General features: G+C 36.8%; 1 protein-coding gene across 1 annotated transcript in view; it reads left to right on the forward strand.

Moving 5' to 3' along the window:
• The window catches only part of LOC149421351 (guanylate cyclase 32E), a 209,923-nt gene that overhangs the window by 120,940 nt on the left and 70,071 nt on the right, over positions 1 to 18,912 (forward strand). Inside the window, exons 13-16 of the mRNA XM_089634696.1 lie at positions 2,169 to 2,208; positions 3,869 to 4,039; positions 5,769 to 5,873; positions 6,523 to 6,594. Coding sequence (XP_089490822.1) covers positions 2,169 to 2,208; positions 3,869 to 4,039; positions 5,769 to 5,873; positions 6,523 to 6,594 — 388 coding nt within the window. The remainder of the gene's footprint in view (positions 1 to 2,168; positions 2,209 to 3,868; positions 4,040 to 5,768; positions 5,874 to 6,522; positions 6,595 to 18,912) is intronic.

Consider the following 18,912-nt stretch of genomic DNA (forward strand, 5'->3'; position numbering starts at 1 on the left):
GAACGCATATCACAAAGAATATAACTTTTTAAATTCCATATTAAGCATTTATTGCTCTGTAGTTACTTACCTGTAAGCGCTCGCATACCGCTTCCTAACACTGTATGCGGGGACTTTGAAGGTCTAGATTCTTTCTTATATTATGTAGAGTCGTTTACACAAAAACATTAGATTCTTGCGAGAGCTCCGAAGGGGTGACTATAAGTCACCTATACCGGGGTGGGCCAGCGGTGGGTCACTTCAATGTTTTGGACTGTATTGGAAAACTACAAACTCTTCCCGTCAGAATATTATTTTAGTAATAATAATAACTATTATTTTTTACTGAACATTTTTGTGCTATTTCCAAACCAGTACTTATGCTTTTCTTAAATAGTTTCATACCTGTTACCATTTACGTAGGAAACATTTTCCGAAATATAATATTATCATAGAGTCATTATATCAATCTAACAATCTAGAAACATATAAATACATTAAAAAAAAAATTGTTAATCATCAAAGCCCTGATGGATATTTACAAATGTTTACAGTTTTTTTTATATTCGTGATGTAGTGCATATGGAAAACAACATTTTTTAAAAATATTTACGTAACAAAAAAACTCAAAAGTGGACATAAAGCGTGGTAGTTATTCAATTGTATATTATAATATACGAGAAAGAGAGAGAAAAAATAGTTTCAGAACTGCAGGTAGCATAAAAAAACAAATTAACTAACTAACCATTTCGCCGTTTCCCCGCAGAGGGAAGCAGAGAGGACGGACCGCCAAATAACTCGGTCTTGGCACACATTCCTTGCCTCATTCACATTCATACATACTCTTCTATTATTCTGACTCTTGACATGGCCCGACTCAAGTATCTGATTCACTTGATCGTGCCATGTCTTCCTCGGGCGTCCCCGACTTCTGCTACCATTCGCATTTGCATCATATATCCTCCTTACACTAATTTCTTCACTCATTCGCTCTACATGCTCAAAGCATCTAAGCGTCCCTTTCTTAATCTTACTCATTACGCTTACACCTGCCTTGCACTCTTTGCAAATCTCCACATTTCACACAGGATCGTATATGGTTTAACCACACATACGCCTCAGGGATCTTATTTCAACAGCATTCAATCTACTTTCATCCTTTCTCTGCCAGTTCCATGCCTCACTTCCAGGGTAATAGGGTAGGTACCGGCAAAAAAAATTATAATATAATGTAGATTCAAAATACATAATTTACAAATGCATATTACGCAACAAAGTACACGATAGAGAAAATAAAAGAGAGGGTCATAATATAATACATTTAAATTCATTAAATTCGATATCTAATGCGTTACAAACGATAATGTATTATTGTTGCCCCCATCCCGAGCAGCAAATAAACTATGAAAAGATTACCGATAATAAATTATCTTTATTTATTTTATTGCATCTATTTAACGATTGCAATTTTTTTATTATTAATACCCCAAACTAGCCTAATGCCGTATTATAGTGATAACATAAATAATAAAATATTTAAAAAAAAACAATAATAAATGTTGTATATATATCGTAATACATGTGGTAATACAAAAACAAATATATATATACACGATAATAGGAATAAAGTCGGAATGTCTTTCTTCAATCAGACAATGATTTCATTCAGGAAGCTTTCCGATTTCATACTGCCGCTTTCTATCAGTTATACGGTAATTTGCTTTTGTATTATAATATAAATAGTAAGTGACCTAGAAGCTAATTCTGACAAGGGATATAAATCTAATTATGGTCCCCAATTCAAACACGAGAAATAATTTCACAATTGAATTGGGCAGTTCTGTTAAAAAAAACATTTTTTCGTAATCAGCCTCGAAATATCTACATTTGTAAATATGAAACGTGATACACAGATGAGAAATTGTTTTTAATAGACGGTAAAGAGGGTAACGGAAAACAGTAATGAAAAAAAACAAAATATATATATCAGATTCAAGCATCCGTATTTATTTGTCAATTACTTTCGATGCTTTCAAAATATTAACTAGTTCATTAATTCATTTAAACTCCAAAAATGTTTCACGTAAATAAGAGAAAAACTCGAGGAAAGCAGGTAGCAACTACTACAGGGTGCGCCAGAGAAACTTACTTATTTGAAAAAATTCCCGACCGTTGAGTTGGGCAAGTAGAGGGGCGGGAGGGGGCGCATCTGAAGGAGGACGTCCCCAAGTTTGTTTCCCATTCTCGTCAGTTGCCATTATGCTGTGATCTAGAGAGCAGCGGGCATGAATTTGCTGCAACAACATTTCCCCAACCGCCTCATCTCCCTCCGAGACGATCTCCCATGGCCGGCGCGCTCTCCGGATTTGACTCCATGTGATTTTTTTTATGGGGTTATTTGAACTTTCTTGTTTATGTCGATCGACCACGGACCATAGATCACCTGAAGAACAACATTCCTGATGCTATTGCCAATATTCCGATTGATATGCTGAGAAGAGTGGACGAAAACAAAAAACGACTTAACCAGTGTATGCGCGATGAGGGTCGCCATTTAAAAGATGTAATTTTTAAGACAGTATGAAAAAAAACTTGGTACATTGCATTTTCAAATAAAAAAAGAATTACAACAATAACTATAGTGCTTTTGTTTTTATTGAACTTTCAAATAAGTAAGTTTCTCTGGCGCACCCTGTAAATGGTTAATGGAGTGGAATCTCGTTTGTTTTGTGATGCCTCCGGGCACACGTGGAATCTTTCAGTTGGGCGTACTAGCCACCTGCAGGATCTCACACATTCAGAAGATGGTTGCTGGTTGCTAGGCCACACGAAGGTTTATTTAGTTTCAATTACAGTGGGCTTAAAGCGCGTATAATTGAAAAGATTTTTAGGATAAAAAGAGGGCCGCTGAGTTCATTCAAGTGAAATTTTAATGGTTTAAGTTAAGTCCTCGCACAAAATATTATCTTCAACGTTTTAAAGAGGCTAAATAATGTACATACTTTTTTTACATTACTCTGCACAGGAGTTCATGAGGGAAATAATTTCCTTGAGGCAATTTAGATAAATGTCGTCTTTGAGAATGCCGTGTGGAGGGTTTTTGAGGAGAGTGGGAGTGAACGTGGATATTGAAGAGATCCATGTGTGAGGGAGGAAACACAGAAGCCGGCTAATCGTTCCACAGCCACAGCCGAGATGTTCAACTCAACAACTCTTGTGATAAATATCAACAATGAACATATGCAAATGGTGAGCTCGCGTTTGGCGTGTTTTCCGACTGTGCTCCGGTGCCGAAGGAACCAATGACGCTACTTCCTCGGAGCACCTTCCGTTTTAAATATATGTAGAACAATGACAGCATTCTCACCTTACATCTGTGCTGATGATGTGAGGATGTTACGATGTGAGAATGTAACAATGTGACGATGTTAGAATGTGACGATGTAACTAAAGACTATGTGACGATGTGACGGTGCCACGATGTGAGAATTTGAGGATGGGACGATGTGACTTAAGACGATATGACGGTGTGAGAATATGAGAATGTGACTATGTGACGATGTGAGGATGTGACATTGTGACGGTGTGACGATGTGAGAATCTTAGGATGTGACGATGTGACTTAAGACGATGTGAAGGTGCGACGATGTGAGAATGTGACAATGTGACGGTGTGACGGTGTGACGGTGTAACTTTGTGAGAATGTGACGATGTGAGGATGGGACGATGTGACGGTGTAACGATGTTAGAATATGAGAATGTGACAATGTAACGATATGACGGTGTGACGATGTGACGATTTGACTAAAGACGATGTGACAGTGTGACGTTGTAAGAATATGAGGATCTGAGGATGTAACGATGAGACGATGTGACGCAGGTGATCCAGCCGCTGATCCGCACGAGCCAGGTGTCGTTGAGCTCCAACCCGGACGCTGACTTCCGCTACTCGTCCATCTTCACTGAGGTGGGCATCTACAAGGGTCGTGCGCTCGCCCTCAAGCGCGTCCGCAAGAAGTCTATCGACATCACAAGAGAAATGAAGAAGGAACTAAAGATTGTAAGTGCTTTCAATCGGTGTATTCGTTTACATTTAAATTCTCCCATCAATTTAGCAATTTAAAAAGAAGAAACATTGCAGTATAATATTGATTTCCAACTTATGAAATGGCTCGGTTTTATTGAAATCCAATCTAAACCTTTATTGCTACCGACTTTCAGTTAAGTTTCCCTCATTATTTTGTGGTAGACTCCGTGATAAAATGGTCAGAGTAGTTTTATTACAAAATGGCACCTTTGATGTTGACAATTTATAAATTTGTCCGGTTGGAAGCCACGCTTGTATCATCTTCATTTCAATGCAGGTTCCACCGAATAACTAGCGTTTTAATATCACTCCATCCTGCATCCACAAAGATGACGCACTGACACGATGTACTAACCAATTAGTCTATTCACGATGTTTACAAATTATTTACGGGACCATTGATCTTTATTACATCCTGCTATCATTAGATAAAAATATGAAAAAAATATAAAATGTATAAATATATTAAACAATCGTAAATTTATTAACTTGAAACAAATTCAAGATTAACTGTTATAATACTTTGTTAGGAAGTGGCTATCATTGAAGATGAAGAGGTTATTAAAGTGGCCCGACATTAAATTTATAGCTGTTTTTCTTTGCTTTAAGGCGCGCGGACTGCGGGTGTTAAAACTGTTCCGACCAGATGGTTTTAACAAAGCATCGAAAGCCGTAAACTAGAAACGAAATCTCAGAATGTTTTAGCATTAATTTTCATAAAACGGCTTTGATATTTAAAACAGTTTTTTTAGCTTAAGCCGTCTTAATTTGAGTATTTTTCTTTGCGATTCTTTGTTAATCGACTTGTGCGCAACCTTTTTCATAAAAAATTTAAAATTATATCCAAAATACCCAACAAAACTGAATAATATATTTTTAATCAAAAGATGTAGCAAATATCTAGTAAGTACATGTACTACATTATTTATTAGCCGTTTTAATAATGATATAGAGGCCATTAAATAATTCTATTTTGTGTGATTTTAGAGGCAGCTTTGGCATTTTGTGATTTAGTGAACTTTTGTGAACTAGTAAAAAATATATATTTTGTGTTAACATAATTCATTTGACATTTTGTGATTTAATTTTAACTTGTAAAAAATTATCTTTTGTGTTAACGTAATGGAAAATAAAATAATACATCTTAAAAAACAGTTATTTGGGTAGAAAATTTAATTTACATACGACAAATTTGTGTTCCAATGTACATCGGTCTTTAGTATTTTAATATTAACGCCCATCAATGTGCATTTTCAATATTTTATTTTATATTCCAACATATTATTATGGTGAATATAGCAAATTTTTTTTTTTAATAATTATCATTAACTCGCATATAATTGCCAATTTGGTCTATATTTTATAATTTAAAACAGAAGCCAATAAAGTATTATATATCCATAGTAGATATTTTCTATATCTTTTGATTAAATAAATATTTATTCATTTTGGCATTAAATCCAAATTTTGTACGAAAAGACCGCGCAGCCATTCCTTTTAAAGGTCTCCCCATTCCTGAAGATTTTAAAGTTGAGTTAATCAAATTAGGGATTTATCCCGCTTGAAATTCATTAGTTTTGATAATTACTTCGGCAAAGAGAACGCTGGCGCTTCTTCAATTCACGAAGCTAAAATCAACAAAGTTTGCATAATTTGACTGAGATTATGTTATGAAATGAAAGGAAGTGTGGAATTTGTGTAGATGCGAGACTTGCGGCATGATAATCTCAACGGATTCATCGGAGCCTGCACGGAGCCGCCCAACATCTGCATCGTGACGGAGTACTGCACCCGCGGGAGTTTAAAGGTTCCTTCTTTTCCTTTTTTCATCTATTTCTATTTCGTTTTTGTTTTTGTTTTCTCGATTGATTTAACAAATGAATTAATGAATGAAATGGGATCTTAGAAGTCGAAATTAACCCACTCTGAAGCTCAGTCAAACCATTTTTTTCCAATATAACTCTCCACTCTCTCTAACCAGCGAACATACCTTGAACTCGTCATCCTTTATAAAGTCTGCAACATCGACTTAGAAAAGCAAAGTTTAACGAATTATTCCACACTAGCCGAACGCCCACAAATGCTGGTGTCAGGGATCGTATCAGAAGAATGTGAGAATTGTTTAATCAAAATCAAAACCTGAACAATTCGGACATACTATTTTGATATGTGCAGTACTTTTAGTAGAAAATCGAAAGAATTTTTCCTATTTAAAAAAAAGTACTTCGGCGTACTTCGTTTATATATTTTGTACTTTTCTTAAGTTACTTGTTTTAATTTTTTTCCCTTAAAACATTTATATATGTATTTGATAATTTTCTCATGTAGTTTTTCCTTTAAATTTATGTAAAATTGTTATTGTGATTATCTTATCTGTTGCTAATGTTAATCTGTGAGAAATAGTTAAGATGCGAATTCTCTAGTTAATGTTTTCTAATTGCTGTGTAAATTTGCAGGATATTTTGGACAACGAGGATGTGAAGCTGGACTGCATGTTCATCGCGTCTCTCGTCGGCGACATCATCAGGGTGAGTCATTCATTACAGTCTGTGTACATTGTACATGTAGCGTGGGTACATTATCATTAACCTGCCGACTGCCTGTTTCTAACACGGAGGTACCTACTATATATAGTGGGCTTACTTCTCTGAGGAAAACCCTCTTCAATTACAGTCTTTACTATCTTTATAAATGTTTATTGCTCCCGACGCACCAATTATATTCTAACATTAACTCGCCCACTGCCAATTTTCGGACAAAAGCTTAAAACATTTTTTTTTATTTATAAAATTTTAAAAAATGTTGAATACTTTAATTAAAAGTACAATTTATTACTTTAATGTCTCACAAAACTTATTATTCATCTTAAATGGGTCATATTAAATATTTTGTTATTTATGAAAAAAAAAAAATTTCAAATTTGCCACAAAATAATATTATATAAACCTGACAAAGTGAACAGTGGTGGTTCGTGGACTAAGTTTAAATCATTAGGAATTCGACATTGAGGCGATTTAAATATAAATATAACGAATAAACGCGGTTACAAATATTGTTAATTACGGGTAGGTACTATATAACCAGTAATTCTTTCTTCTTCGCGAATACTTGTTTGGTTGGTAGCGCCGGGCAGCGGAAGTGAAGAGCGAGCAGAAGAAGGCAAGATGGAGGAGGATTAAAATTGGTCGGCCTGATGGTCCAAATTTTTTGGTTTTTTGCTGAAGCTCTTCATTTGAGCCTGTTGCCAGTATAGTTTCCCTGGATTCGTGTGAATTTGTAGTTGGCCTTAGAGCCCGTTTTTGTTTTGTTTTTTATTGCTTTTCGTCAGTGATACTGCACGGCGTATTTTTCGAGCTGGTCGTCCACGTGTCGGTGACCAGAATCCGAGATCTGTGATCTCGAGGAGCGGATTGAATTGGTTGCGAAGGATCATTCAGAATGTGTTTTGCCGTGTCGCATCGGAGGTCCTGGCAAAGAGCTGTTAAGGTGCTGGAATTGGTTGCGAAGGATCAGCAGATCGCGCAGTTTACCTTCCCACGCTGGATTTTCTAGGGACACAGTGTGGCAGAGTGTATTGCTGGACGGAGAACCCTAGTACCTGTGAAAGTAATTTTCTCTTTCTTTCTCTCGCTTCTAGGTATTTATGTTCTTATTTTCTTAATACTTTTGTTTCTACATTTAGTTGGCGTTGTTTTTTCCTACTAAACTTTGTTCTTGAAGACATTCATTCATTTATCACGAGTTGAATTCCTCCCCCTCTTTAATATAAAACAGTTGCACCATTTCCCACGTACCCTGAGTTTAATATTATTCATGTTATGTGTACTCCACGTAAAAAGGTGAGTGACAGTCAACTATCGTGACATCTGCTATCATGACATGCTACCCACCTGCATGCAGACGTTACAGCTAATATTCTTCTTCATCAGCGAATATATGTAGTCACGTTAATTTATTTTAAGACAGCGGCAAGTCGTATGTAATACGAGAAAAATATATTTGATTTTTTTATTCATTTTGCTAAAAAATAACAAAAGGGCGGATAAAATTTAAAATTTATGTATTTCTTATAATACATAAAAACCTTTTAAAACCTTTCTACAAAGGATTTATTAAAAAAGTTATATTACGAAAAATCTTAACCCTATCAAAAATTACCATCATTATAAATATAGAACTACGTCATTGTTTCCAAACATCAAAATATTCCATTATTATTATTCTACTTTTATAACCATCAATTGTTTCATGTGGACGCAAAAAATACTTTAATAATTCATCGCGTTTTAAATAAGATTCTTCCGAAACATTCTTAGGGAACTTCAGCCCTACCCACTTACCCACGCACTTGACAATGTACTTCGGTTATATTATATTCCACATTTTTTCTGAATTTTAATTAACTGAAACGCAAAAAAATCAAGTCATTACTAAAATAGTGCGTAATTTTAATCAAGTTCAATTTTTCCGCTCCTTTTGGCGGAGACCGTAGAACGTTCCTGTAAACCCGCTCCAAATATTTCATACAACTCCGCGCGGCCAAGTCTGGCGTACTACATATTACGTAGGTACGAGTACGAGTACTACGGTAACGGTACTAGCACTGCGGAGTATTATCCCGAACGACCCAATCACATGCCTCAATTCCCTGCGAGTTGCTTTCAACTATGTCTTTAAACCTAAAATTTATTTTATTAAGTCGAAACGCAGTTGGAGAAATGAGAAGGAAAGCTATCGGCGGCTTTATGTAGTACACTTACTATATTTCTTTCAGGAAATATACCTTTTATGGCCATCCTGAAATTTCACAATTAGTTTGGATTAAATAAATCTTAAAAATAATACAAAAAATGGTTGAGGAAATTAAGAGATAAGGTATTCTTGTATTATATTTAGATTATTCCGAACGGTAAGCCCCAACCACCTGGAGCCAGTGAGACTATATCATCCCCTATTGGGGTATGTTGTGACTGTTATGAGGCTGATGGTAGTGAAGAGTAGAAGGAGATGTGGAAGAGAAAGGTGGGGAAGAACCTGGCTATTCAGATCTGGTTACCAAAAAAGGCCGTCATGATATGCAGCAATCATAATTCGACTTTCAAAAAATATGATGTGATGTGTTTTTTTGGTTCTGTTTTTATGGAAACAATGAGAGTTGGAATCTTGTGTAGTATCAAAACCTCCTCAAAATAATTTAGTCAAGTGGTTTTTGTAAAACCGGAGAGTCAAACTAATTTAATGTGTAATAATTCATTGTTACGCGGATGACAGTACAGTTCATGATAGCTTTTTGTTTGACAAGCCCCCAAAGGGCACACAAACTCCAACGGCTCGGAGGGCTTTGAAGCAGAGAATGGACGGTTATCTCGAGAGTATTTCCTCCTGGGGTAAAAATAATCTCGTCGAATTTAATGTTTCAAAGACCCAATCCTGTCTGATTACGTCTAAAAGGGATCCAAATGATAATCTAGTCTCCTTCAACGGAAGCAATCTTCCGAACAGGCCTTCCATTGATATGCTTGGTGTAACTATAAGTGACCAGCTCAGGTACGGGGGCTCCATCGAAGCTAGAGTAAAGTTGGCCTCTCAGAAGCTGGGCGTACTGTACAGGGCCCGCAGATACTTTAATAGTACACAACTGCTTACCCTGTACAAATCGCAAGTGCGCCCTACTGTCGAATTTGGCAGCCATCTCTGGTCTGGAGCCCCAAAATACCTGAAAAAAACCCTTGACTCTGTGCAGAAACGGGCGGTCCGTTTGATAGATTCCCCAATCTTAACAAACGGACTGCAATCTTTAGAGCACAGGCGTCAGGTAGGTATGCTGTCCTTGTTCTATCGGTATTACAATGGAAGATGCTCTGAAGAACTAGCGTCATTGATCCCTTCGGCACCGGTGCGTAGTCGGGATACACGCCAAACGCGCGCCCAACATTTGTACACAGTTGACACTTGTCACATGAGAACGGGTCGCTTCTACGATTCGTTCTTAAGTTCAACAGCTCGGCTGTGGAACGAACTGCCGGCCTCTGTGTTTCCTCCCTCCTACAACATGGGACTCTTCAAGACCCATGTTCACTCCTTCCTCTCCACAAAAAGACCCTCCACACAGCATCCCCAAAGATGACATAGGCCCTGAGGGAAATTATTTTCTTCAGGGCCTCCTGTGTGGAGTAAATATAAAAAAAAAAATAAAAAAAAATCAATTCCAAACATCGAAAGTACGATAATGTATCTGATTAGATAATGTCTCTGATTAGATAATGTCTCTGATTAGATAATGTCTCTGACTAGATTGTTATGAAGCGGTGTTAAGTCTTATTTAAAAGTAATTATTTAAAACACCTCTTCAGAACAAGTACCATTCATAGCATTAATTTTGATTAAAATTATAGAGAGCACGGTCTGGCAACAAATAGACCGCCGGGCAGTCGATTGTTTGTTTCCGTTTCCTTTCGCTGGGTACTCTGGAATTGTTACACGAGCGGGACGGCCGTGTAATGATCGCACAGTCAATGAGATTATAATGCATTTTTACCCTGGATGGGCGATCGTATTAAAAAAGTGTACATCAGTATTCCTGATGCGGGTTATTCGGTTCTTTTTTACAAAAACCAAGTCGGTGCAGGCTCTATTAAATAAACGTCCGTATAATGGATGACCGTGTGTGTGTTCGTGAAGATCACAAATAATGTTCTACTGAAGTTTATATACGCGATCCCTTGCAAATCGTTATTCCGCGGACTCCGGGAAATGAAGCATTCACCTCAAGTGGCGCGATACAAGCCGTATTTTTCTTAATAAGATACGGATAATAAAATCACAAGCCCGGACGGCACCCGCTCAAGTAATCTGCCGATCAGCTCAATGGATGGATTCGCTCCATTAATGTTACATAAACGATAGACCCGATACGCTCCAGAACCGCTTATCAGCCACCTTGTCGGAGACGCTGGACCCGTCTCCTGGACCAAAGCCCTGATGGTGCCAGCTCGATCTGTCTGGGACAGACCACCGCCGGCCGTATGGAAGCTCCCCGCTCACTTTCCGTAATTAAGTGGTTAATCAGTTTTAGATAGAATTAAGAACCAATTTTTGATCCCTGGGGGTAAGTGCCGAGTCATAATATGTAACATGTTTACTTAAATATATTCTCCATGTTTTATAATGTGCAAAAACAAAACTACTGCTTTCATTTCACTACAATCAGTAGAACCTGTAATCCTTTGTGTGCCCATGCCTTGGCGACAGTTTCATGCTCTGCCCATCCCGAACATTACTCGAGGACCGAGTATTGGCGCGCAGAAAATCTGCAAAGTTCGGGATGGCATTTAATATAAAATATGGCCGGTAACAATTGGCGCCTCAACGTGTTTTGGCTCGTGGTGATTGCATGTTGTGCTGATTTTGGTGAAATGTTTCATGATTAATTGACATAATATTGTATCACATATGTCAAGTGATTTGAATATTGTTTCATAACCTCAAATACACTCAGTATTCTTGTAACGATAATTCATAATTTGCGTTATTCTATGGTAAAATCTTGCGTAAACTTTCATCTTTCATGAAATCTATGATTTATCTATGCTTTTGTAGCTGTCAAATTTTATGTCAACACTAATTGGTAAACAAGATGATTATATGGGAGGTTATGTCAAACTGTCTAATTCATAATTATTTACGATTATTTTACGATGTCATTCACTTGTTTGATCAAGGCATATTTGCGTTTTATAATATTATTAGATTTTTACGCTAATATACATAATATTAAAAACATTTATGTCGGCGTTCTACAATACAAATTGTAAGTCCACATTACAATCGATATGCGTTTTAATTACTCGTAAGTCAACAAACACTCAATATTATTTATATACATACCTACGTCATTTTTTTTCGCCCAAATTAAATGATATCTTTGATTGACAATTACATTAGGCCGACGTTTAATAACGTTTCACAATATAATAGGGTGGTCCATTTTTCGCAATTCTCATTAGGGTGGAGCATATTTTTTTAACAATTTTTTTTTGTTTTTTTTCACAATTGTACAATAGAAGTTGAGCTAATATTACGTCTAATGATACTACAGCCGTCAATGAAGAGTTTCTTTTGTTTTATAAACAAAAAAAAATTAAATATTTATTTTTCTCTTCTTTTACTTCTTTCTTTCTATCTGAACATCAAAGAACGTAATCATGTCTTCACCAATACCAATACCAAATATCAATGGGGCTTCGAAGGAGGTTCTCATTAAAGAACTTAAAGACAGGAATATTGATCCATCGTCGACTTCTCATGAGTTACGTTTACAGGCGCGCGCTTATAATAAAGAGATTAAAATACCTGCTATAAGTGAAGTGAATTCTGAATCATCGGATTCTGAATTAGACGACACAACCATTAAGAAAGCCCACATAATTAAACAAACGAAGATTATTTATAGGGACTCACACTCAAATAACGTAGACGGTTGGAAACTGAAATATGACGGAAAAAGTAGTGTAAGGGAATTCTTACTATTAATTGAGGAGAAATGTAGGACAAAAAATTTTAACCAGGATCATCTTGTACGCGTTTTTCCTGATCTTTTAGAAGGTTTAGCACTCCTGTGGTTCAGGTCTATTTACACTCAGGATTTGAAATGGGACGATCTTTCAAAACTTTTGATAAGACAATTTGAAGCAAACGACCTTCAAACAGATCTTAAGGTAAAACTATTTAACATGACACAACCTAAAGGTATGTCAGTGCTAGAATTCACTCTCAGAATGAAATCATTAAACAATATGCTTGAAGCTAAACTACCGGAATTAGAACTTTTGCGGTTGGCAAAAAAAGCTTTATTGCCTATGTATACAAATTTACTAGTCTCAAGAGATATATCGACATTCGAGCAATTGACTACTCATGCAGGCAACTTGGAATCTTATGCATCACTGTCGGATGATTTCGTATCTTTCAACGTTTCTCAACCAAAAGTAGACTTACCTGTCACTAATAAACCGGAGAAATTTGATAGTACTGCTAGACAAACACCTAATTTTAATAATAATAATATGCATAGACACCAAGGTTATAACCAAAATCAGTACAGAAAACCAAATAACAACAATTATTCCAACAACTATACTAAAGTTAGTCTTGGAAACAGAGATAATAATTATAAATACAATAAACCGTCTTCTTCTACTTCTAACACATATACAAAAACTGCACACGAAAATTCTAGAACGTTTTACAATAAACCATTCTGTTCATATTGTAAACTATCGGGACACGTTATAGAAGATTGCAGGAAGAAAAATTCAAGGTCTAACAATCCTAAAGTGGGAGCTATCAATGACAAAGCTCATAAAAAGTCAAAAAACTAGGTCGGAGTCTCTCTTGCTACAAGCCGTCCTTGGCGCAGAGGAAAAGCGAGTGGGAGAGTTGGCTCCGAATAGTTGATAAATTTCTTTCATCCCCATCAACCGGAACAGTGGGCCCGCTGCCACGGGAGATGGCTATTGAAAATGATAACCGTCCTTATACTTATGTACATATTATAAATAATTTCTACAGTGGAATGCTAGACAGCGGCGCTTCATTGTCATGTCTAGGAGGCAATAGTTATAAAATTTTTAAGGAATTAGGTATTAAGTTAGTTAAAGTTAAGTTTAGTGTTTATACAGCGGACGGTTCAAACCAACCAGTCTTAGGGACAATGTCATTGCCGGTCACGTATAAATCATCCACAAAGGAAATTCTTTTCTACGTCATCCCGACATTGTCGCCTTCAATTATTCTAGGAGTTAACTTTTGGAAGGAGTTCCACATCGCACCGGAACTGTTTTCGAAAGCTACTCTTCCTGTTTCGGAAGGAAATATTAGTGGGTTGCGGGCTATTCGGCCAGCCTCATCCCTAACTATTGAAGAGAACAGGGAACTCTCTAAAATAGTAAAAAAATTCGAGTCAATTTCTTTTGAAAAAAAGGGGTTAGGTCTAACACACTTAGTTAAACACAAAATAATTACAACAGGACCACCCATCAAACAGCGGTATTACCCTCTTTCACCCGCACGGCAGAAACAATTAGAAACAGAAGTTGATGAAATGCTAAAATTAGGGGTTATTCAACCTTCTCGTTCACCATGGTCCAGTCCAGTAATAATTGTAACAAAAAAAGACGGAACAGCTAGATTCTGCCTTGATTCTCGAAAAATTAATAACGTCACGGTACGTGATAGTTACCCTCTTCCCTATATTGCGCGTATCCTAGATAAACTGGGCGGTGCCAGATATGTTTCCTCGATTGACCTCTCCAAGGCATTTTGGCAAATAGCCTTGGACAAAAAATCATGTGAAAAGACAGCATTTGTTGTTCCTGGGCGGGGCCTCTTTGAGTTCACTCGCATGCCGTTTGGTTTGAAAAATGCTCCTAGCGAATTACAAAGACTAGCGGATGCATTGTTTGGACCTGATTTCGATGATAATGTTTTTTGCTATTTAGATGACCTTATATTAGTATCGGAAGACTTGAAATCACATTTAAACTTGTTAAATCGGGTGTACGAACGTCTACGAGACGCGGGTCTCACCATTAACTTAAAAAAGTCAGAATTTTGTAAAGCCGAGCTTAAATACTTGGGCTATATGGTGGATTCCCAGGGACTTCGCACTGATCCAAGTAAGATAGATAGTATTAAAGATTTTCCTATACCGAAAAATGCTAAACAAATTCGGGCATTTGTTGGCCTGTGCGGTTACTTTAGACGGTTTATCAAGGGATTTTCAAGCATTGCAGCTCCTTTAACAAGTATTACTGGTTCAAAAAAGGGAATTAGTAATTTTAAATGGTCACCGGAAGCTGAATCCGCATTTATTGCACTAAAGCAAGCACTTACTTCTGCCCCAGTCTTAAGTTGTCCAGATTTTTCGAAACCCTTCGCTATACACTGTGACGCAAGCTCCGTAGGCATTGGGGGGGTATTAATTCAAACTATAGATGGACAGGAGCACCCTATTGCTTATTTTTCGAGATGCTTAAACGTTCACGAACGTAATTATGGAATAACTGAGCGTGAACTTTTAGCCGTACTAGACTCCGTTACACACTTTAGACCATACATTGAAGGAACTCATTTTACAGTTGTAACCGACCACTCAAGTCTAAAATGGTTAGGTTCTCTGTCCAACCCCAGCGGTCGTCTCGCGCGTTGGAGTTCACGCCTATCCCAATTCTCGTTTGACGTAATCCATCGTAAAGGTACTCAACACATAGTCCCAGATGTCCTTTCGCGGATGGATCTTGCCGAAATCTCCATTATAGATTCAGGAAATATTCAAGATGAGTGGTATCAAAATATTTGGAAGGGTTGTCAAGAATTTCCCCAACGTTTTCAGAACTTCCAAATTCGGGAAAACGAACTATTTCGTCACACGAAAACTCGTTTAGCACTGTGTGAAGACACTGCGTGGAAAAAAGTAATTCCTCAAGAAAAAAGATTAGACATTTTAAGTAGTGTTCACGAGTCTATTCGATCTTGTCACCCCGGCGTTTTTAAAACTTATAAAAAAGCACAATTACGGTATTTTTGGCCAAATATGTACAGAGACATTAAACAATTTGTAAATCGCTGTACGGTCTGTAAGGCCCACAAAATCAGTACGGCCTCACCTAACGGTATTTCATCACATCCAAAAAAAGTTACACGTCCAATGCAAATGTTATCGTTGGATTTGGTAGGTCCATTACCGAGAAGTTACTCTGGTTTTACCGTTATTTTATCCTGTGTCGATGTTTTTTCAAAGTTTACCTGGCTGTTCCCGTTGCGCAAAGGTACCGCGCGAAGCATTGTGAAGAGTTTAGAAGAAAGTATCTTTCTTGTACATGGCGTACCGCGCACCATTGTTTGTGATAACGGCCGTCAGTTTGTATCCAAAGAATTTAAGGACTTATTAAATAATTATAATATACCTCCTCCGTTTTATAACTCTTATTATACCCCTCAAAATAATGTGGTAGAGAGATATAACCAAACTTTGGGCACCGCATTATCGATATTAGTTGAATCAGACCACCGTAATTGGTCAAAATTTTTACCACAAATACAATCAGCTATGAACAATTCCGTAAATTGCGCTACGGGTTTTACACCTTATTTTCTAATGCATGGTCGGGAGCAAATATTAGACGGTGATTTGCATCGTAACCCTATAGCTGATACGGAATCTAATTCACAAAATTGTACTAGTCAGAGAATCTACGCACAAAAATTAGAAGAACTGTCATCAGTTTATGAGCAAGTCTCAGATGCTTTACTAAAAGCTTATCAAAAAGGAGCAAACCATTATAACCTGCGGAGAAAACATGTTAGTTTTCAAGTCGGAGACAGGGTTTGGCGTAGAAATTTCGTCCAATCAAACGCTTTAAATTACTTTGCACAGAAACTAGCTCCACGCTTTGTGCAAAATATAGTCGTGAAGAAAAAATCAGACTTAATCTATACATTAGCAGACCTCAAAGGTAAGGAAACTGGTAACTTTCACGTGAAAGACATCGTCAAGTCAGAAAATATACCGGATTAATATGTTTCTGATAGTGCTTTGGTGGGTCTGGCCACCCTACCAAGTACTCTCAATTAATTAATATTTCAAATATTTTTCAATGCACGGGAGCACAAAGCGGCTTGATCACCCGAGTTGGAGCGACCCAGCATTATGACAGTCCTTAGTCCTGTCCTAGTTAATTTTCTTTTAGAAAATATAGAAATTTCGTAAAATGGTTAGTATAATCGGTAAATAATAGAAAGAAACATAATAAATTTAGTATAACACTCTAGTATCCTACTCGAGTTTGTTACACGACAATGATGTTGTTCAGATAAGCTTATAAGACAATAATTAAAAAAAAAAAAAAAAAACGACGTGAAATATGGCTTTGACTAAACAAGTGAAAGTTAGGTAGCATGGGATATATAAACTGCCCAAATCTTGGAATGCACGGTGATACTTTCCCACTATCCCCGTATATTCTAGGTTTCTTAATATATACTTATGTGCATATTGTATACGTTCGCCCGTTACTTAGAAAGTGAAGATGTACCGGTCCAGTACATCTTTGTTTTCTAAGCAGTTTTAAAAATTTTATTATTAAGAATTGAATTTTACCAAATATATTTTTGTTTACTTTATTATAATTATCTTGTCATGTTTGGAAATGGTATACTTATGTTAGTACTCTTGATATTTTGTTTAATAATTTCATAGTAATTAATGATACAATTATAAGAGTTGGTTCAGCATATGTCTTTTCCTTAAATTCCTTCTATAACTTTAGTTATATTTAGTAAAAGTAAGTTTTATCTATAAATTAGTACAATAATACAATTTTCTACCAATTGCACCATTTACAACAATGGATGTATACAATTTTCGACCAATGGCTCCATTTACAACAATGGATGTATACAATCTTCGACCAATGACTCCATTTACAACAATGGATGTATACTACTACTAATTGCACCACATCTATAAGATTGGTTGTTGACAGTTCCACTCGATTAAACCACCTTACACACCTGCGTGTGTGTAAAGGTTAAAAGTTTTTTCTACTATTACGAAATAATGCTTTCCAAGGATGATTATTTTGTCTTATTGTATAAATTCTCTTCGAAAGACTTACCCAATAACCAGGTCAGGTAGAGTAGATAGAATTTCTTCGAAGTGTGTTTTATCTCCAACGGAGAAGTAGACTCAGTGAAAAGTGAGGGTTGGTTTACCTCCCTAAAAAAAAAGTGTTGCCTGAGTGGCTTATCGCCCTATTAAAGGGCCAGTGAAGCTTTAACGCTTAAGTTGTTTAGATGTGTTGAGAAGAACAATAATATTTTTTTATATACCTACAGGTTTACCTACAATTTTGTTTAAGAATATTTTCCGTCACAGATGTAACGCTAACGGCAGTCTTCGACAATCGTCAATTTATCATCACCCGGTATTCCGATACTGTGGGTGCTTGCAGACTCCGTTCACGTAATATCTTCTAAAATTTGTAATTAAGTTACATTAATCTTAAGTTATCTTTAAGTTCTAGAATGGATGAATCGCAGGCTCAACCATCCGGCTGCACGCTCGATGGGTGCGATTGAAGCTGCGGCACACCCATTCATCATAAGTTTTGCTATCCAAATCGTAGATTTTGTCTTATTCCTTACTTATCTTACAAATTATGATGCTCATGTATAATTGTTGATTGTTTTTTTAGAAACCCAGAGGATCTTTTCAAGCTTAGTTATTGCAGTTGTAGTTTTTTTTAGAGTTGTATTAATGTTTGGGGACAAACATTTGTGTGGCGCGGGGGGTAATGTTATGAAGCGGTGTTAAGTCTTATTTAAAAGTAATTATTTAAAACACCTCTTCAGAACAAGTACCATTCATAGCATTAATTTTGATTAAAATTATAGAGAGCACGGTCTGGCAACAAATAGACCGCCGGGCAGTCGATTGTTTGTTTCCGTTTCCTTTCGCTGGGTACTCTGGAATTGTTACACGAGCGGGACGGCCGTGTAATGATCGCACAGTCAATGAGATTATAATGCATTTTTACCCTGGATGGGCGATCGTATTAAAAAAGTGTACATCAGTATTCCTGATGCGGGTTATTCGGTTCTTTTTTACAAAAACCAAGTCGGTGCAGGCTCTATTAAATAAACGTCCGTATAATGGATGACCGTGTGTGTGTTCGTGAAGATCACAAATAATGTTCTACTGAAGTTTATATACGCGATCCCTTGCAAATCGTTATTCCGCGGACTCCGGGAAATGAAGCATTCACCTCAAGTGGCGCGATACAAGC

This window comes from Hesperophylax consimilis, chromosome 8, assembly GCF_061612785.1.
Source record: "Hesperophylax consimilis isolate HC1 chromosome 8, BYU_Hcon_1.0, whole genome shotgun sequence".
NCBI classification, from domain to species: Eukaryota; Metazoa; Arthropoda; class Insecta; order Trichoptera; family Limnephilidae; genus Hesperophylax; species Hesperophylax consimilis.